Consider the following 20,731-nt stretch of genomic DNA (forward strand, 5'->3'; position numbering starts at 1 on the left):
GACCAGGCCTATTGGCTGCTGTTTTGTTCCTATATTCCTGGCTGGTGTCTTTGTTTGGTAATCCAAGTGAGCCCAAGGATTTTCCTATAACAAACATGTGCATCAAGGCAACTTACAAACATTTAAAACAGCTAGAAAGAGTTTTTAAAAACAGTAGAAGTAAAAGGTAATGGTAAAGGACCCCTGGACAGTTAAGTTCAGTCAAGGGTGACTATGGGGTGCAGCACTCATCTTCCTTTTCAGGCCACTTTGTGGGTCATGTGGCCAGCATGCCTGGAGGCTTTTTGATTTTATAGTAGACTAATATTTTAAAAAAATATTTGCCGTTTAAGCCTTATGGCATGCAAGTGGTGTTAAAATGTAGTATAAGTCATAGCTGTCAACTTTTCCCTTTTCTTGCGAGGAATCCTATTCAGAATAAGGGAATTTCCTTTAGAAAAAGGGAAACATTGACAGCTATGGTGTGATTACTTTGCTTCTCCACATCTGATCACTATGTGTTGCTGGATGGTTTGGATTTCCAGGCTGTAATGGGAGAATAAATGCTCAGTTGGAAGAAGTCTCTTGATTTGCTGTTTCTTTTTCATCCAGATGTCCCACCCTGCCTGCCTAATATGTTGGTCTATCATTTTCAAAATCAAACATCTTTATTAGGACACTTTTATGAGGACTGGCCGAAATACCATAAGAAATGTGTGGAAGCGTGAGAGATTTCCAGAAATTTTCATAATACTAGATACACCTGGCAGGTGTAATTTGCCCACGTTTCTCTACCATAAAATAACGTGCTCAACACACAATCCTGGTTACACACCTAGGATCACCCCCCATTATTCACTTGGCCAAGCCGCCTGAGCCTTGTTTCCACGAGATCCCCACTTTCTGTACAGTCCTGCACCTCCCTCAGCGGGGTTTTATTGCCATCTGGCTCGTGCAAAACCTGCTGGGTGCCGCTGGGTAATTTACAAAAAAAACCGCCTCTGCCTCTTGGACTCCAGCTCCCATCTTCCCTGGCTCGCTGGCTGGGGGCTGCTGGGAGTTGGAGTCTCTTCATAAGCCTGAACTCCCGCGCTGTTTAAAAACCCGCCTCTCGGAGGGGAGGGGGACTGAAGGCACCTAGCCTCTCTAGGGCTTTCCTGCCCTCTATGGTGCACCCGCCCGCCCCGCCCACCAGCTCCCTGCTCACCCAATCGCCGCTCTGTCCCTCTTTTCCCGCGCGCCGCGCCGCGCTGCTTGTCGGGACAGGGAGCGGAAGTGGGCGAGGGGATCCCTTTTTCGCTGGCGGGAGGCGAGGTGCGCGCGTGTCTCTCAGAGGCAGCGCGTGGCGAGGGCAAGATGGCGGACGGTCCAGGTGGGTGCGCGGCGTGCGCTCGGGGTCAGAGCTGTCTTCTCCGGAGCTTCGGGCGTGGATCTGACCTTTTCGGGTGCCCTCCATGCGGGCGCAGTGGGGCCTCCTGTAACCTGAGGAGGGATCGCGCTTCTCTCGGGTCGCGGAGAGGATCGCCTCCGGGGAAGAACGGGAATTAAATGCTTAGTTTTTAAGGGGGGGGAATGGGGGCGTAGGAAGAGTTGCTGAAGTTCACAGATTTAGCGGAGGGTAGTGTTTAGCTTTCTCAGCCCTGTCCTGAGTCCCATCGTGGCGAAGCACGTGGCTACTTGTACAGTGTTTGGAAACGACTCTCTGTGCATGCTCGGATGTAGTGGGTTTTTTGGGGGGTGAGGGATTCCACAAAGCGAGATTGGCCCCGCTTCCGAGAGTGTTGGGGAAACTTTACCGCCGGGTAAGGGTGCATGGGGCAAAAACCGTTTTTACTCCATGGTGCAGCCAAGTCTGAACATGCTCCTTTAAGTCCTAATATTCCTTCAATTTCCACTTCCCTTCTTGTTATGTTAATAAATCTCTGTATGTTGGCCAACCTCCTTAAGTGATGATGCTTCAATAGGGGATAGCCACCATGGGGTTTTGGGTTCTAATAAATCTTTATATTTTCCCCACACTTTCATCAGTGATCTTTTTTATTATGTGATTATAGAACCCTTTATGTACTTTACCTTTTCCATACCAAAGATATGCATGCCAACCAAATCTGTTAAGTCCCTCCAACTCTGTTGTTTCCTCCACCTCTAACTCCTGTCTCCGCTCGTGCGCCTCGGTCTTTCTTTTGGGGGAGGAGGGTGTTGGGGAAACTTTGTCGCCGGGTAAGGGTGCATTGGGCAAAAACGGCTTTTACGGGGGGGATGTTGGCTTCTCAGCGCTGGTGTGTTGGGGGAAGAGGTTGCTGTTCTCCCACCTTGGAGCCGATTGTAACGTTCAATGTTTCACAGCATGTTTGTTTCTTTGGAGGTGGCGGGAGATTCGCAGGAACTATTGATATTCCGCGGCTGCAGGAAATATTGCATTTTGAGGAAACGGGCTACTGCTTTCCAGTTTGCCCACTTAAGGCACTAGGGCGCTTGCCCACGTGGGTGGCCTGCATGAGCATTGACTGCAGCCAATTTATCTCATGCAACTGTTTCCTCCAGTACCTCTCTTACAGGTTTCTTTGGTCACCCACAGCACGCTCTTGGTTGGAGTGCTTGTTATTTGTAGCGCCTGACAACGATTCTTTTGCAAACCTAGAATAATGGTGTTAACTGTAATAGCACCATATATAAGGAATATTGTACTGTACTGTAAACTCTTACAACCATTTTCATGCCAAGGGCCCTATTCCTTTCTTGGTGCCATGTGCCAGTGGTAGCTGGGGCTAGAGGCAAAAGGAGGCAAAGGATTAAATGCAAATTTGTACAGTAAGCTAGTTTCTTCACACTCTGCTCTATGCAGTGCAAGAAAGAAGCATGAGCCAAGTTCAAGAATGGGTTCCAGACAGGCAAAAGCACAAAGCAAGGCTGTGGGTTGGGGAGTATATATGGCCTGGGAAGAGTTCAGACTGCTAGATGAAGAGGCTGGAGGGTTGCATTTGGACTCCAGGTCATAAGTTTCCTATCTGATCTAAATTTTGAAATCAGATGACTAATTTTAGGTTTGATTTTAGGTGGGTGAACAATGCCAAGTTTACTTCTAGTTCCATTTATTTGTAGTATTGTTTTTATTTTTTGTCTTTCTGTAGGCTCTGTCTCTAAGAAGCACAAGAAAAAGAAAGAACAGAAATATCTGGTACAGGAAGATGTTGCTGTGAGTTGCTTTGTGATATTGCTTCATTTCCATATTAGAATTCTATTTAGGGCAAGAACTTTTAAACCTCTCTGCACCCTGTAGCCTGCATGGTTCTTTGCAGATTTTGCTGGACTACAGTTCCCACCATCTACTTCCTGGGAATATGCTGTTCCCAGGGGTGTGCAAACATTCCCTCTCCTGTTCAGCACTGTAGTTATAACTTTGGCTGATAATTGATGAGGACAATTGATTGTGTAGAGGCATGCATTCTGGGCAGGAGCTAATAGTGATAGTATGCTCTCTTTGTAGAAGGCCCCTTATAGATAAAATTGTTGCATGACGAGGAAAAACAGCAACATGAAGAGTGCAGTTCTAGTTATTTGCTCTTTGTGTCTAGACTAGAGAATATTGTTAACTTCCAAGCTTGATGAGTAAAGGAACATAGTGGCCAGCATTTTTCATTGGCAGTTATAGTTACTAATCTGCCTATTTGATTGTTCCTAGGATATACAGTATTCTGAAGAATTCTTTATCAAGCCTGAATCCAGAGTGGCTCAACTGGACACATCACAATGGCCTTTACTTCTCAAGGTAAACAGAATTGTGTAAATGAACTACATATTTAATTATTAGTGTTCTATATAAAGCTTACAATATAATTAAATTTAACTAGAGCAACTAATTTACAGTATAATTAAGTCTCAAAATTCCATTAAATTTACTGGCAAAAAGAAAAGTTGTTAAATTTTTGTGGCTGAGGTTTTTGTAATCTTTTATATTTATCTTTATAAATATTAAGATTCTTAATTGATAACCATATTCCTAAATATTTTACCTTTTTATGAATCTCTGTTTATGGATTGGGACAAGTCTTTGTTCTCTGATTCTTTTAAGTTATTAACTAATAATTTGGTCTTGTTTTTATTAAGTTTAAATCCTGCCACCTGCCCAAATTCTTGGATATTTTCTATAACTTTAAGGAGATGATTATTGGGTCTTCTACTGTAATTAGTAAATCATCAGCAAATGCTTTCAGTTTAAATTCATTTTTACCTGTTTTTATTCCTCTTATATTCCTTGCTAATACCTCTGGGACCATAACGAACAGAAGCGGTGAAGTCTGGTTCCCTTTTGTATTGTATATTGATTTGTTATCACTTGATTAACAATCAACAGTATTATGGTCAGAGTAAACAGCTTGGACTCCCCTTATCAGTTTTTCTCCATAATTCATTTCTTCAAGAATTTTTTTCATGAAATCCCATGAGACATTATCAAATGCTATTTCCACATCTATAAACATTAAGGCAGTTTGTTTTTCATTTCTTACTTCAAGATATTCTATTATATTTAAGATACTCCGGATGTTATCTTTAATTTGTCTGTCTGGTAAAAACCCTGCTTGATCTTGATGAATATATTCTTGCAGGACTTTTTTCATTCTATTAGCCAATATGTATGCAAATAATTTATAATCCTTGTTTAATAATGAAATAATTTTTTACTAGGGTTAAATCCAAATCTTGCTTTGGAATTAATGTTATATATGTTTCTTTCCATGTCTCTGGGATTTCGCCTGATCTTAAGATCTCATTCATAGTGTCTTTTAGGGGAATCACAAGCTGTTCACCCAATTTTTTATAATACTTTGCTGAGAATACACTCGGTCCTGGAGATTTACTTGTTTTTGCTTGGTTTATTGCTTCTGACACTTCCTGCACTGTTATTTGGTTTTGTAAAAGTCTGAGTTTTTCTTCTTTTATTTTTGGTAAGTTACTGTTTTTTAAATATTGATCTATCTTACTCTTGCTCTCATATCCTTATATAAGTAGGTGAAATATGTAAGAAAAGCTTCTCTTATTTCCTTCTTGTCTGTAAATTTTCCATTCAACTTTATTCTATTTATATATATATATATTGTTCATTTTTCCTTATTTGCCATGCCAGCAGTTTTCCTGACTTATTGGCATATTCAAAATATTTCGGTTTCACACTCTTAATTTTCCACATTATTTCTTCATTAATAATAATTGAATATTGTATTTGTAATAATTTGATTGCTTGTTTAACTGATTCTTTCTTTGGTTTTTTAACTAATTCTTTTTCTAATGTTGCACCCAAAATTTCTCTTTTCCTTTTTTTCTTTTAATTTCTTTTGAGTTGCATTTTGTTGGACAAACAGTCCCCTCATCATTGCCTTACTAGCATCCCACACTACTTGCTGCCTGGTAACCGTGTTAAGATTCAAATCAAAATAGTCTCCCAGAACCTTTTTTGCTTTTTCCAAAAACATTTTATCATCTAACATGTCTTCATTCAGTTTCCATCTAAAGGAGGATTGATTTTCCTTTTGAGAGCAAATCTTAACCAGTTATGTGATTTTTAATTGGCCGAGCAACTTGTTCTATATCAAATAGTTCCAATGAGTTTTAAGACATTGAGATTTGGCTCCAACCTAAGAACTCCACAGCATTAATTGTTCATTAATTCTTGCTTGCTTTGGATTTTTGTAGAACTTTGACAAACTGAATGTGAGGACAGCACACTACACACCCCTTCCTTCTGGTTGTAATCCTTTAAAAAGAGAGATTGCCGAATATGTAAGGTAAGGCAAGATAGAGCTTAAGAGTAGATTTCCCCCACATGGTGTTCTTTCTGTAATCTGGGGGAGGTGGGTTAGTTATTAAACACTTGGGAAAGACACAAATGAGGCTTAGATGAAAACAAGTTTTGGATGGGGCTCCACTGCCCACTTTAACTCTTCCAGGATTTTCTCTAGAGGTGACAACCATTACCGTCCTCCATGCATGTCGGCCGAGTGCACATAAGTGCAGCTTGTTTTGACCCCGTTCTTCCCTTTTCCAGGCTCCAAGTGATCTGCTTCTTGGCAATTGCACACCATTTAGACGCGCCTGAAATGATTGCCACCTGTATAGTGACTTGCATACATTGGTCCTTACATATTGCTTTGTATCACAGCTGCAGAGTTTGGGGTGCTGGATATTCTGTTGACCCTACTATTATGTTTTGGAGGTTTTTTTATTCTTACTTAATACCTGCCAGTTACCTTAGTTTCTTTGTTCTATCCATGAATGCTTTTGTTTGGCACAATGTCTCTTAACTTTTACTGTGCCATGTAATTTATAATCTAAAAATGGTTAGTCACAAACTGTTTCTAGTTAGCAAACTGGGAGGATGGTAGGTAAAAAAGAGTTGAAGCTGTGTTACTACAACCGTATGCCAAAAAAAGTGGCATAAATATCTAGCACAAAATTAGCACCACAATTCAGTATTGCCATGGACACAGTATCCTGCTTGAAATCCCTAGGTTATTAATATGTCTTGTTTTAAGGTAGATTTGGGTCCTAATTCAGGTTTGTTCTTTGAAGAGCGAGCAGAGTCCACGCCTATATAGATGATTGTTAACAGTCCCTGTGGTTCTCTTCCAGGACGGGCTTCATCAATCTGGACAAACCTTCTAACCCTTCTTCCCACGAAGTGGTGGCCTGGATCCGCCGCATCCTACGTGTTGAGAAGACAGGGCATAGTGGCACATTGGACCCCAAAGTGACTGGGTGCCTGATTGTATGCATTGAGCGAGCAACACGCTTGGTCAAGTCTCAACAAAGTGCAGGTATACCATCTGCTTTGTCTCTTTATCAAGCCTAGAAGTGTATTGCTAGACATAGAAACAGCACAATCACCGGTATGGTGAAAAAAGTAAATTAAAGTGGCCTCTCCTGACTACTCTTGTGTCGTCTTCCAGGCAAAGAGTATGTGGGAATCGTTCGGCTGCACAATGCAATCGAGAGTGAGGTTCAGCTGTCAAGGGTAAGTCTCTGCTAGGCAGGAAAATTTGAGAGGTAGGTGTGTGTGTGTAGTCATGAACATCAGTGTGATTGATGCCAGTAGAAACTTTTCCCAAATTAAATTTAGCTGTAGGGGTTATGATGAGAGCAACTATTTCTTTACATGGATATCAGGGTAGCATGCAACAGGGATGAATGTTGTTTAAAATGCCACAATAAATCACTGTTAAAGTAATCACAAACAAAAATTAGATGCAAAACCAAATCAGAGTAAGTTTCAATTTTCAAGAGTAATTGACTGTTTCTTCAGACCAAAAGTGGCAACACAAAGCAAATTTCCGATTGTTTCACTTTCTGCTGGGCAGATACCTTTCTAGGAACCACAGGTATGCTGTTCTGGGTTCCATGATGGAAAAAAGGAAGGATATAAATATTTAAAAATGAATACATATTTTTTTGGCTTATAATCTTTGGAATGTTTCTCTTTGTTGTGAATCAGAGCTCAAATTGCCAATCTGCTATGGGAAGTATAGTTCTGTGTCCTTTGAAATCTGTTCACATGTATGGGAAGGGCAGAATGATGATGCTGTTTTATCCATTCTCTGAGTGGTGCTGTTCTATCCTTCCTGCAACATCAGGATTCCTGTTCTAGGTTCTTGGTGCTGTGCAGCTTCCAGCTGCCTGCAGAGTAGACATAGAGCAAGCAGAATTGAGGCTCCCTTTATTGGGGCCTTGGTTTTCTAAGATTAATGACAGCTCTGACTGCCTATAGCCACATGGTATTAAAGCCACCCTTGTCATTACTAGAGATGCCTGGGGGTGGGGGACAACAACAAAAAATATTGATTTAGTGGTCTATGATCTGGGAGCAGGTTCATAGCCACTTTAAAGAAGTTGAGCTGCCTGCATGGTGGTGGTTTCTTCAGAGATCAATTGAAATTTCCCAGGAACATTCTGTGCATACTTGTGAAGCAGAGTGTGCACCATTGCTCAGCACTGCAGGTAGCAATTGGAGTTCCTTTTGTTCTTTGGTAACCTTGGTGACTAATGATCAAGCTAGTTGATGAGTACAGCTCCCTGCTTGCCTTGATTTAGCCAGATGTTTTGCCAACTCATGTTTTTTCATGAGTATTTCATGTTTTGCCAACTCATGGTTTTGCATTACCATAGCTGCTTTAACTTAGTCTTAGCAGTAAGCTTCTTAAGACCACATTGTACCAAACCAAAGTTAAATTTACTTGGTGAATGCAGTTGATAAAATGGAGCTTGGTGTGTTTGGGGAAAACACCTGAAATTTCATTGCATATATCAATCATGTATTACCACAAGGGCACAAGCATTTTAAAGTGGTATCTGATCTGCTTCATTCTGCAGGCAATAGAAACACTGACTGGTGCCCTCTTCCAGCGGCCCCCACTCATTGCTGCAGTGAAGAGGCAGCTGAGAGTCCGAACAATCTATGAGAGCAAATTGGTAGAATATGATCCAGAAAGAAGATTGGGTAATGAAACTGTTTTGTATGAGGTCTGCAGTATCCCTGGTGGAGGAAGAGGGGAGCGGGGGGAGTGCACCGCACCCGGCAGCATGATCCCAGTGGGGTGCCATCGCCCCCACCTGCTCTCTGCCCCCCGGTACCGGAATGCTTAAAGCATGGGTGGCTAACTTGTGGTCCTCCAGTTGTTCTTGAACTATAGTTCCCAATAGTCCCAGCCAGCATGGTTGATGTTCAGGTACGATGAGAGTTGTAATATCTGGAAGGCCATAGGTTAGCAACCCCTGGTTGGATGTGTTTTCTGAGCCAAATGATGTAAAACAGATCGCATAGCACACAGTGCAAAGATGACTTACATCTATCACCCAATACTGATGGCTCATGGATGCTTTCTGTTCGAACTCTTTAAGTCAACAGAACTCCAGAACTCACACATCTGCTTTGACTGCCCTGTTCTCAGGTATATTCTGGGTGAGCTGTGAAGCTGGGACCTATATCCGGACATTGTGTGTGCACCTGGGCTTGTTGCTGGGAGTTGGAGGTCAGATGCAAGAGCTCCGGCGAGTGCGATCCGGGGTCATGGGAGAGAAGGTACGTTGCAGGGTATATGTCAGCACATGATTGTCACTACCCAAAGTGTTGAGTTCAGTACAGGGCTGACTCCCCTGTTCTGGTAATTAAACTTTGGGACAGTGAGTGGTTGGGAGATGTCAAGGGCAGGAAGCTTTGTTTCTGCCAGTTCTGTCCCCCAACCCACAAAAATTACCCATGGCCCCTATGAGACTAATTGCACGGAATCCATTATTGACTGTTTGTTACAGGTGAATAAAACTAGTGTTTCTGGAACTCTGATAACTTGATGTTTGCTGTGCCCATGTCAACTTGGCTTCCAACTCATATTCAGTCCTCTTTTGTAGTTCTGCTCTCTGCAGTTCTCTAGAGTTGGGGAACAAACAACCACTCAGTAATCCAAACCTTTCCCTGCATGTGATTTCTGCAAAGTTCTGCAGAGCAGGCTAGTGTGGCTGGTGACATCTTCCACATGGGGAAAGAGCTTTAGGCTATGTGAAGAGAATGCTGTAGAATTTATGAATGGTTCAAACTTAAATAGATAAAGGTAAAGGGACCCCTGACCATTAGGTCCAGTCGTGACCGACTCAGGTTGTGGCGCTTATCTCGCTTTATTGGCCGAGGGAGCCGGCGTACAGCTCAAATGCTTGGCATCTGCAGTCAGTGCAGGATTAGATTGCAGTGATGGAAACTAAGAGACTAAGAGTTGCTGCCTGTCAGAGTAGTTGGGATGGATGGTAAAAAAAAGACCCTGGCTTTTGTATCAGACTGCCTTCCGTATTCCCAGTTATATAATATATTGGGGTGGTTTCTGCTTCTAGGACCACATGGTGACTATGCATGATGTGCTGGATGCCCAATGGCAATATGACAACAACAAGGACGAGACGTACCTCAGGAGGGTGATCTTCCCCCTGGAGAAGCTGCTGACATCCCACAAGCGACTAGTCATGAAGGACAGTGCGGTGAGTTCCCGGAACTTATAGCTAAGGCACCACAGTCCATCGCTACAGCTTAACGTCACTTTTTTGTTGGACTGTCTCTTAGAAGAGGCATTCCTTGTTTTCTTACATTTCTGCCTTCTAAGATGATGTTTCGCTGTTTGCAGAAGTACTTTTATTTAAGAATCTTCAGAAAATGATGCAGCTTGACTGCTTTAGTCCTAATTTCTGCTTCCAGGGCTGTTTAAAGGTGAGAGGGGTGGGGGCAGGTACCTTAAGGGAGTGAATGCCACTGTTGGTGGTTACAGTATTGACGTAGCAGGATGCTGTCCAGTATGGAGCTTTTCTTGCCATCACGCCATACAAGCCTCTTGGTGAAAGAGGTATAATTTTTGTGGGCATAACTCCAAAGACTTGGGAGTACATGGATTGAAAATTGGAGAACAGAATTTTACAGTGATAGCTGTTGGTTGAAGCATGATCATTTTTACTACTTTCTGCTCAGGTGAACGCCATTTGCTATGGTGCAAAGATCATGCTTCCTGGCCTGCTGCGGTATGAAGATGGCATTGAACTCAATCAGGAAATAGTTGTTATCACCACAAAAGGAGAGGCCATCTGCACAGGTGAGAACTGGTAGCTTAGGCACTTGCCTTCTTAGGTTGTTTTAATTGAGTTATTGCAAACATAGGTGCTGGCTCCCTGGGTGCCCAAACACCTACTGAATTCCCAATGAAGGGCCGGACACCCACAAATTTCTGTTCCAGGGCCATGCATTCTGCATGGCACCCATGGCTCCTGGGCATCCACAATTGTGGGGCCAAAATGGCACTCCTGATTACACATGTTTTGTGCTTTGTGTAAAGGAAGTGGGTTGTAGGAGGTGGAGGCATTCTGAGCTCAGACCTTGGCTGCCTAGCCCAGTAATGTTTGTTCCAGCTAGCAACACAGATTCCAGCATATCCGGCAGAGGTTTCTCTCCCCAGCCCTGCTTCCCTTTTATCAGGCTCCATTGGCAGGTGATTATGGATCAACACTTCATTGTGGAGTGCATGCAGTTTCCTTCTTCCAGTACTGGAATGGGTGGCAGTGACAATTTGCCTATTTAACCTGAGACTACAGTGCCATCTAGTGGCAAATCAAAACATAGTTTTCTTTCTGTATTTTTTCGATCTAATACGTCTCCTATTATGCACTGCTTTGGGTTTGGTACTTTCAGTAGGAAAGTGCGCGTGAAATGAAATAAAAATGGAATGGGTGGCATTACATATTTTGTTGGAGAGAAGATGTGTGTTCAACTCCACACTCTAGCTTTGAAAAATGGTCCTGCAAGTGTGACCTCAGATTATGGACGCCTGCCTTGGGCTGGGCAAAAGCAAAGTGTCTTGGTGAGTGAGACTGAAACAGTGGGAACAACTATGCAGCTTAGCTCTCTCCCACTGAGAAATGAGGCCCATCTCTCCTCCTGACTCCCAAAGTGTGTGGGGAACTACATAGTAATTTTGCAAATTGCCTTCCCCTTTTAAACAGCTTTCTTCAACTTCCCCACCTGCCTGCACTTGCTCAGGGCCACATGTGAAGTGATGATGAAGTTTATCCATTCTCTGAGTGTTGCTGCTCTGCCCTTCCTGCCACATCTTGATTCCTGTTCTTGGGTCTTGGTGTTGAGTGGCCTCCAGGCACCTTAAAGCCTTCCAGTGTTCTACTGGGGGGCATGGGGATGCATGGCTGGCTGCTGGCAGGGCCTGGGTGGAACAAGCAGGGTCAGAGGCCTTTATGGGGCTCTGACTCAACCAGGAAGAATGAAACTGTCTGATCACATAGTGCTCTGGTGTGCTTTTTCTAAACAAAAAAATCTGAGTGCAAGAATGTGGGGAAATGGCATTAAAATACCCTTGTGGGTGGGTGTTAACCTGTGTCTTACTTACACACTTCATGTGCGTGTGTTTCTCACACCAAAAACATACATTCTGCCTTCTAGAGGGAGAACCTCCTTAAGTAGTAAATAGGGATGCTACGGGGGATGATGTTGTAAGTCTTACTCTGGTGGGTTACAGAAAGAGCATGTGTTGGGCAATCCCAGGTTCTGTACTGTGTCATTCCTTAGGGTGCTCAACCTGTACTCTTCTTCCTGCAGCCATTGCTTTGATGACAACTGCAGTGATCTCTACTTGCGACCATGGAGTTGTAGCAAAAATCAAGCGTGTGATCATGGAAAGAGACACGTACCCTCGAAAGTGGGGACTTGGCCCAAAAGTGAGTATTGAGATGGCACTGCGTCATTTGGCTGTACAGGGGAGCACATTCAGAAGAGCAGCTTGATACTTGCTCCTGGAGCAACAGAATTTTCAGGGAACCGGGTGCATCATCCCACTGGGCGCGTGTTTGAACTGTTCGCTTGGTGCCTCAGCTTTGTATCAGATTGTACATGCCTGGCTGCACTTTCAAAGATCTTGGCCGCACCTTGCTACCACAGAAACGGGTAGAATCTCTGGTCACTTGAAATGGTTGCTTTTGCTGCTGGTGAGCCAAATGATGTTAAAGTAGACTTCAAGAGCACTCTGTGCAAAGATGACCCAGATCTATCACCCAAGACTGATGGCTCTGTTAGGGGCTGGACATAAGGGGTGTTGGGTCCTCAAGTCGCATAACAGCAAGAGAGATTTGTTTTATTGCTGCTTGTGGACCTTGAGGGTTATGGAAATGGCAGCAATAAGAAAGCACCTGCCCTTGCCTTGTGTCATGTGTCTCCTCTGCTTATCTCCCCATAGGCTTCTCAGAAGAAGATGATGATCAAGCAAGGCCTGTTGGACACACATGGCAAGCCCAATGAGAAAACTCCCCAGGCCTGGAAGACTGATTATGTGGATTATAATAGGTAATGTTTGCAGCTCCCATTGCCTTAAGTGGGGGGTGGGGTAAGGTGTGCTGGTTTGGGGTATACAAAGTGCATTGCGCTAGAAAAGGCAGGGCAGGGGTTGCTATTTCCTTGGGGCGGGGGAAGCAGGCAGTTATCCCTTTCTAGCCTCCTTTCTATGGCTCTAGAGGGAGTCAGCCTGCTAAATGAAATAAGGAAAACTGCAGCTTGCCCCCCATGCATTTTGGGTGTGTTTACCAGCTTTCCGAACATCACCAACACCAATGTTCCAATTCTAGTATAAAAAGTTAGGCGGAACAGGGTAGAATTGTACATAATGCACCAGGTGGCTGAAAGATGCAAATAAAGCTCCTGTTTTCCTCCCAGGGTTGCTGGAAAGGAAAAGGTAAAAGAGGAAGTCGCCCAAGAGGAGCCAGAAAGGCCACCAAAGGTTGGTTTGCTGCGGGACTGCATTCCAGCATTTTATTTTTATTTGGGCAGTGTCTGTTAGGGCCTACCTTTTAGTATTGTTTTGAATGTGTGGGGTTGGGGGGCATTGAGAAGACAGCAGGTAAAGATCTCCAGAGTAGCTGTGGGTGGTGTGATCATTAAAACTTTGTAGCTGCCTGCAGTACTGGTGACTGTCATTCACACTGAAACTTGGTCAAATTCAAACTGTTTTGTGTGGCAAGGGAGGCTTGAAAAACCTGTCAGTTCTCTTGGAGGGGGTGTATGTGCAAATATTCTTGCCACCTCTCTTCCTTTCTACTCGATCATATAGATAGGTAACATGGTTACAGGCTGATCTCTCGTCTTATTAGAAGTTTTGCCCAGCACCCTCCAGTTCTGCCCAGGTTGCCACCTAGTCTTTGTCAAGAGAGATGTTGTCTCCTGGTGCTGGGTGAGCAGCCTTATTTCATCCTCTCTCATACAGTTAACAGTACAATCAAAACCCTAAAGTAGTGCACTTTGCTCCTTGCTTTGCAGGTAACTGCATGTGAATGGCTTGAAATCCCTGGTTTTATCTCTTGTTGACACTTGCAGGTGCCAAACATGAGCTCCTTTGCAAGATCTGTCTTAAAATGCTCCCATAGAGCAGCCTGTATAGTAGTAGCCTGTTCTTGGCTGAAGCCTGTCTGATGTGTCTTGTTTCCCACTCAGCGGAAGCGGGAGATTGAAAGTGATGGGGAAGCCGGTGCAGCAGCCTCCTCTCCCCCAGCCTCTCCAGAGTCGCAAGCAGAAATCAAGAAAGCGAAGAAGAAAAAGAAAGAGAAGAGGAAGTCGGAGCTTTCTGAGAGTGGCAGGGAGCTAAGCGAAATGGTAGGCCTTGTGTAACCCACTGTGCTTGTGTGCCAAGGAATCAGCTGGTATATGCACACTTAAAAGAAAAATTGATTTGCACACATATGTGCATGACAATTGCTGTGAACAGCTCAGCATTTATCTTCCATTTAGGAAGAATCTCACTTTCAGTTGTGACTTTCTGATAACTCATGGATGCAATAGCTTCTAGTTATGTAGTTTGCACGTGTCTCTTTGATTCCTTTGGGGCGAGGGACAAGGATAGGTGGAATGATAGAAGGAGAAAGTGAGGGGGAGCCCTCTGCAAGCAATGAATTCAATTTCTTGCAGCCCATTGTGTGGGGTGACAAGGGAGACAAAGGCAATGATTCTTTTCACTTTTGACCTGTGGCCATTCTTACAGTTGCCCAACTCCTGCGTGACCTACTCCCAGCAGGAAAAAAACACTGATCCCCCATACCAGAGAGGTAGCCAAAAAACAGAGGCTCTTCTGAACTCTCGTTGTTTCTCCTCTCAGGGCAGTAACACAAGTGTGAAGAAGAAAAAGAAGAAAAAGAAGCAAGAAGAAACTGAGAGCTCAGAGTAACCAGCAAGAAGCATCCAGAGCAGGCAGCCTGGGCCAGCATAAGAAAGAGTCTGAAGGCCTTAATGAAAGTGCAGACTGGATCATTGAGCAGAGACTTGACCTGATTGCTGTGCAAATTAATGTACTTTTGTGGGGGGCCCAGCATGACACGCTCCCTCTGTCCTGTTCTAAGGATAGCTGGAGGAAATGGAGGCCACAAACCCACCCAGGCCTTGGTGACTGTGAGGAGTTGCCCTGAGCTTGTGAGACTCCTTTTCTGGGGGTGACACAAGGCAGCCCTTGATTTTGGCACTAGTAGCAGAGTCTTCCTTTGCCCCTCCTGCCTTCTTCCTTTGTTTTTCCCTCTGCTTGAATGTGCAGGAGCTGCTGAATGGTAGCGCCAGCTTGTCTATGGGTGGGGGTGAAAAGGGATTTTGTTGTGAGTGGTCAGATGCTTCACTTTAAAAAATAATGCTTTTGTATTGACCTCCTTGTGCTTACTTTGACTCTCTTAATGAGCCAGAATCCAAACGTTTTCCCTCAGGGTACCATACCGCCTCCTGTTGCTTTTTAAAGCAGATACTGATTTTGGGGGGGGGGGGGGAGAGATCACACCTAGAAGTCTTGGAAGACTTGCTTCTGGTCCTTGCAAGCTCACATTCTCCTTGGTCCCAGATGTCTTTCATTCAGCAAAATTGTCCTGCTTCCTAATCTGGTTGGGGCTAGTTGAAAAGTGATGCTGAAGCAGAGCAATAGTCCAGATCAGTGTTTTATCCCACGTGCAGTTTTTATAGGGGATCAAGCCTTCCGTCCAGCTTTTTTGACTGGGCTGAGAAAACGATTGGAAGTCTGTACCCCTGTCCCTGTGCTCACATGCACATGAGGTCAAGGGACCTCTGCATGTGGCTGTCCATTTGGGGGCAGATGCTGTGGTCTATTCCCACCCCTGTTTTCCTTTTATTTCCCCCCACACCCATTTTTAGCCAGAGTACCAAAGTTGATTTTAAAAGGAGGGATGGTTCTTAATTTTTTATTAAATTACAAAACTTCCAACTCTTACTTTTGGTTTCTTGTGGTGGTGGTGGTGGAAGCTTCTACAGAAGGTGGGGGGAGAGTCGGGCCAGTTCTATCTTGACTTCTTTGTTATGCTTTCAGTTAACTGCTCTAGCCATTCTTCATGTTGGTTTTTCACAAGCGGTGGGGGTTCCACGCACAGTGCAACCCTTTAAAAGAAATTATATGTTGACTGACTGTGTCGCAGGCCAATGGTGAAGTGACATAGGCAAAACCTTGAAGGAGAAGCAGTAGTGATGTATTAAAAGGGTAAAGGACCCCTGGACAGTCAAAGGCGACTATGGGGTGCGGCGCTCATCTCGCTTTCAGGCCAAGGGAGCCGGCATTTGTTTGCAGACAGCTTTCCATGTCATGGCCAGAGTGACTTAACTGCTTCTGGCACAACGGAGCACCATGACGGAAACCAGAGCACACGGAAACGCCATTTACCTTCCCGCCGCAGCAATACCTATTTATTTGCACTGGTGTGCTTTCAGACTGCTAGGGATAGAGCAATGGGAGCTCACCCCGTCACGGGCACTCAAACTGCTGAGCTTCTGATTGGCAAGCCCAAGAGGGTGGTGCTGTGATCCTAGTATTGTATTAGGCAGGTGTTTTTTCATCTCAAGGGTGGTATTCTGTTGTGGAAAAACGGGGGGTGGGGCAGATGCCAAAGGGAATAGAACAGTGGCTTTCTGCTACTAACCTTTTGGGGCAATAGGTTACATTCCAACTATTCAGAAACCACATGCTACCCTCCTTCCAAGCAAGCAACAGGCATTAGTCTACTTCAGTGACACATTCATTGGGCTGCCAAGAACATTCAAGGGTGTGCCTGGGAAGTCCTCGGAACCAAATAAGAGGCCTTGAAGGACTATGTGATGGTCCTGAGATTCTCCAACTATTGTAGAAGGCTGAGGCTTAGCAGGTACAGCATGTAGAGTTGGGGAGTGCACTTTTGAAAACGGAATATGCCTTCTCCAGATTTTACACTACCACCACGATGGCTACTATAAGGTTCCCAAGCATAGCTGTCAACTGTCCCTTATTTGGCGGGAAAGCCCCTTATCTCAGTGCCGTGCCCCGCTGCTGTCCCTTATTGATGATGTCCCTTGAATTTCCCGGGTTTCAAAGGAAGCAGCTCCTCTCCCTGCCGGCCAGGCAGGAGGAAGGCTCCAACTGTGTTGCATGGCTGCGTTGCTCACCCAATAAGGAGTTTAAGAACGACTGGGGGGTGGAGCTTGCATGCCTTGTGCCAATCAAATTGGTCGCTCGCGTTGCCTGGGGATTCACCTTTGCTCAGCGCTTCCCAGCGGGGAGGTGACGGTGGTTTCCCTTGCTGCATCCCCTTTGCCGGGTTGCTGCACTGTGGGAACCACCGCTTGAGGCTTCGTTTGGCTGCTGGTTGACTAAAATCCCTTATTTTGGCTGCCGATGCCTTATTTTTGAGGCTGCTGGTCCCTTATTTTCAAATCTGTAAGCTGACAGCTATGTTCCCAAGGCAGGATTTCCCAGGGTTGCTTTGAGATCCTGCTGCCTAAATATTTGGATGCCAGCTCATGCCACCACATCTTTGGATGTAATTCAGGAGGTGGTCTAGAAAGAGCTTGATGCTAAGGGAAATTGCTGTATTGTTTTGTTTGGGCCAAGGTGCCACACTTAAAACTATAACCACCAGAGGATATGCCACATAAACAAGCTTTGGGCACAGTGTTTCTACTGCTGCTTCTGCCAGCTTAACCTTCGATAAGTTGTCTTTGTGCCCTCATCCTGCACCAACAGTTTACAAAGGTAGCGATCAAAGAACTTGCTAAAAATATTCACTCGGAAGAGAGGAAGAAACAGCCTAGCAAATCAACTGGCAAATAATAGGCCTTTTCTAGGTCCCAGGAATAGCAGCCTAATGTACCTTGCCCTTCTGATGAAAAGAGCTTAATGTTGGTAGAGGATAATGCTCTTCAAGACATTCCTCAAAGGAGTGATGCAGGCTCTCCAAATCTGCTTAACCGCTGCAACCAAAGCTAATGCAGATGCCTCTGTGCCCAACATTGGAGGAGGGGAAGTAGAGTTTAGAAAACAGGAATCACTGAGCCCCAAACCTATAGGTATGTCTGCCAGAGAAGCCCATTTTCCCCAAGTATTTTTCACAATGTGGTAGAAAGAGTAAAAAGGGAAAGAGTAAAAAGGGTTCAGTGGACAGGCTGTAAGGTCCCACTTGTGGCTGCTTTAATTGCTGGCACAATTGCTCCAAGGGATGGAGATTTAATGCATCAGAAGCTGGCTCTCTAGCCTGCCTCGGGAACCATACATTTGTCTCCTAGGAGCAATGGTAGTTGGCTGTTGTGAGTGCCCATGCCAGTCTAGTGGGGAATACCGCCAGCTGCAGGTGGGCCGCTTTTAAATTGGCACGTTTTTTGGTCCTCGTGGGTAAGCGTCTTCTGCCATCTGGGGAGTAGTGGGGTAATAACAAACACAAGTCCTGCAATATTTCAACACTTTATTGCTGCTTGATTTCCCTGTAATGGACTCAACCAAAGGTCCCTATTGCACATCTTTTGGGTCTTTTTGGTATCCTCAAAGGTATGAGGTTTCAATGCAGGTCAAGCTTACACCCCTACACCCTTAACCGCGAGTTACATATCTCAATCTTGTTTTAGACATGGACAGTTAGTTGAATAACAACCTCCCACAAAGGTTGTGCTTGCAGGTGGAGGTGGAATGAACTTGCTCTGTTAATCGTTTTTGATAAGGCAAATATGGGAGGGCAGTTATTTTGCATATAACAAGTGAGCCACCCTAATACATGAGAAATGTGCCATGAGCAATTTCTTTACAGAGCACAACATGCAGGTGCTGAGAGTCTTGAGTTATTTCCTGTTCCCTCCTTGTGTCATGAGCTGCCAGTTAAAACTTAATAGCATCTACTCTGGCTCCCAAGAGTGTGTTATTCACAACTGTACTGATTCTGAGCATGAACAGTTGGACAAGTACAAGTCTGTAGAGAGACAATGGTCCACATGTCTGGGGAAGGAGATACGGATCACTAACTGCCTGATCACCCTACAGTGGGTGACAGCAGATGTGTAAAATTCAAAGAAGGATCCACTCAGAAGATTAGTGTGCAATATGTGGGGAGCTTGAAGGAGCAGTGGTGTATTACAGTAAGGAAATCTCACTTGACAAGATCTAAAGAAATTAGGGTTCTAAAACAGGTGGCACTGTTCAGTTTAAAACACGGCTCAGCCTGCATCTTAGCATTCACATCATATGGCTTTCACACCAGAAGGTGCTCTTAATATCACTCCTGAAAACATCTTAATGGTTTTGGATAGGGGTTTTCCTCCTTATGTGCCAACATTTGTATGTGTGGGCTACCCTGTGCTAAGCACAAGCCATGCACATACTCTTCTGAGGGTGTTTGCAGCTGGAAGGATGGGGCTCTTGCCCTGGCAGTAACAGCAACAGCTGCCCTGAGGAATGGGGACAGGACGAGGGGTTGTGCATTGGACAAAGCACAGAGCAGGCAAATGGGTGACCCTCTTTGTCCTCAACTTGCTGTAATGAGGGCAGGCAGAGGGGATCTGGGAGCTACCAGGCCAGCTCAGTACACCCAAGACACAGGAACCCACTGGGGAGAGTTGCAAGCGCGCTCAAAGGCCGCCTGGAGTTGCTCAAGGCTCTCGTCAACACCATTGTTCACCAGCGACAGGTCGAAGTAGTGAGCATATCTGCTCCGGATGGCCTCTGAATCTTTCTGAAGCTGCAGCAAAGTATCCGACTGCAAAGGAAGAGGAATTGTTCGCAGTTAGTGACATCAGGTAGACAGTCTAGCTGAAGCGGCTCTGTACACTTTGCAGGGTTTCTCAGTTCAGCATGCAACGGCCTTGATGCAGCCTAGAACTTTGCTAAACTGCTTGCAAAATGGCTAGGCTGCATGTATGTGTTGGTGGTTCTTGAAATATGCCAATTAATCCTGGGTGGCCTTAGTGATATAATTCCCATGGTCCACTCTATGCTCTATGCATTTTAATTCATGTGTACAAACACCAGACCTCTCAGCACTTAGGATCTTTTAATACTAATCAGCACACACACACCCCGTGCATTCTTTACTGGGTCAAATCACAGACACAAAATCCCCCTCCGCAAGAATCCAAGCAGGCACCAGGTTAGGGGTAGGCAACCTGTAACTTTCTAGATAATTGCGTCCAATCTCACCTACAGTATGGCCTGTGGACAGGAATAAGACAATCTGTAATCAACAAGAGCTGGAGGGCACCAGGCTGGCTGCTAGGTTATCTGGTGATCCCTAACAATTTTGGTGGTGTAAGCAACATAACTTGCTCTAAATCAAAGGAGCTGCATGGCAGAATGGGTGGATAAAGAGATTAAACCCACTCTACCGAAAGTTGCATCTTAAGGGAAAAGAAACTTGGCTTCATTAAACTGCTCTCTGGCAAGAGGGATGGAAGAAAGGTTAAGGCAGTGGTCATCGGCCCCCGCCCTCTTGTTTGGTCCAATGGGCCCATTTGGGGGGAAGTTGTCATTGTGTTCTGCTAAGGAACCATGCCCCAGAATCTACTGCTACATGCAGGCACTCCATAAAGGTAAAGGGACACCTGACCATGATGTCCAGTCGTGGCTGACTCGGGTTGTGGCACTCATCTCGCTTTATTGGCCGAGGGAGCCGGCATACAGCTCCGGGTCATGTGGCCAGCATGACTAAGCCGCTTCTGGCAAACCAGAGCAGCGCACGGAAACGTCGTTTACCTTCCCGCCGGAGCGGTACCTATTTATCTACTTGCACTTTGATGTGCTTTCGAACTGCTAGGTTGGCAGGAGCAGGGACCGAGCAATGGGAGCTCACCCCGTCATGGGGATTCGAACCACCAACCTTCTGACCGACAAGTCCTAGGCTCTGTGGTTTAACCCACAGCACCACCTGCGTCCCGCAGGCACTCCATAGTAGAGGCTTAAGTGTGACT

General features: G+C 45.0%; 2 protein-coding genes across 2 annotated transcripts in view; one reads left to right on the forward strand and one right to left on the reverse strand.

Annotated features, from left to right (window-relative positions):
- The first annotated feature begins 1,232 nt into the window (after positions 1–1,232).
- Positions 1,233–15,752, forward strand: DKC1 (dyskerin pseudouridine synthase 1). The gene is made up of 15 exons (XM_083721500.1): positions 1,233–1,351; positions 3,111–3,175; positions 3,662–3,748; positions 5,671–5,762; positions 6,607–6,791; positions 6,924–6,988; positions 8,341–8,467; positions 8,919–9,049; positions 9,850–9,993; positions 10,475–10,595; positions 12,107–12,225; positions 12,741–12,847; positions 13,214–13,277; positions 13,988–14,146; positions 14,646–15,752. The coding sequence occupies exons 1-15, from the start codon at positions 1,336–1,338 to the stop codon at positions 14,712–14,714; spliced, it is 1,551 nt and encodes a 516-aa protein (XP_083577626.1). The 5' UTR covers positions 1,233–1,335; the 3' UTR covers positions 14,715–15,752.
- Positions 15,753–18,226: 2,474 nt separating this feature from the next.
- Positions 18,227–20,731, reverse strand: part of MPP1 (MAGUK p55 scaffold protein 1) — a 43,321-nt gene continuing 40,816 nt past the window's right edge. The window contains exon 16 of the mRNA XM_083722360.1: positions 18,227–19,524. Within this exon, the coding sequence (XP_083578486.1) occupies positions 19,348–19,524 (177 nt within the window). The 3' untranslated portion in view covers positions 18,227–19,347. The remainder of the gene's footprint in view (positions 19,525–20,731) is intronic.

Source organism: Podarcis gaigeae (genome assembly GCF_964106915.1).
Source record: "Podarcis gaigeae genome assembly, chromosome: Z".
Taxonomy (NCBI): Eukaryota; Metazoa; Chordata; class Lepidosauria; order Squamata; family Lacertidae; genus Podarcis; species Podarcis gaigeae.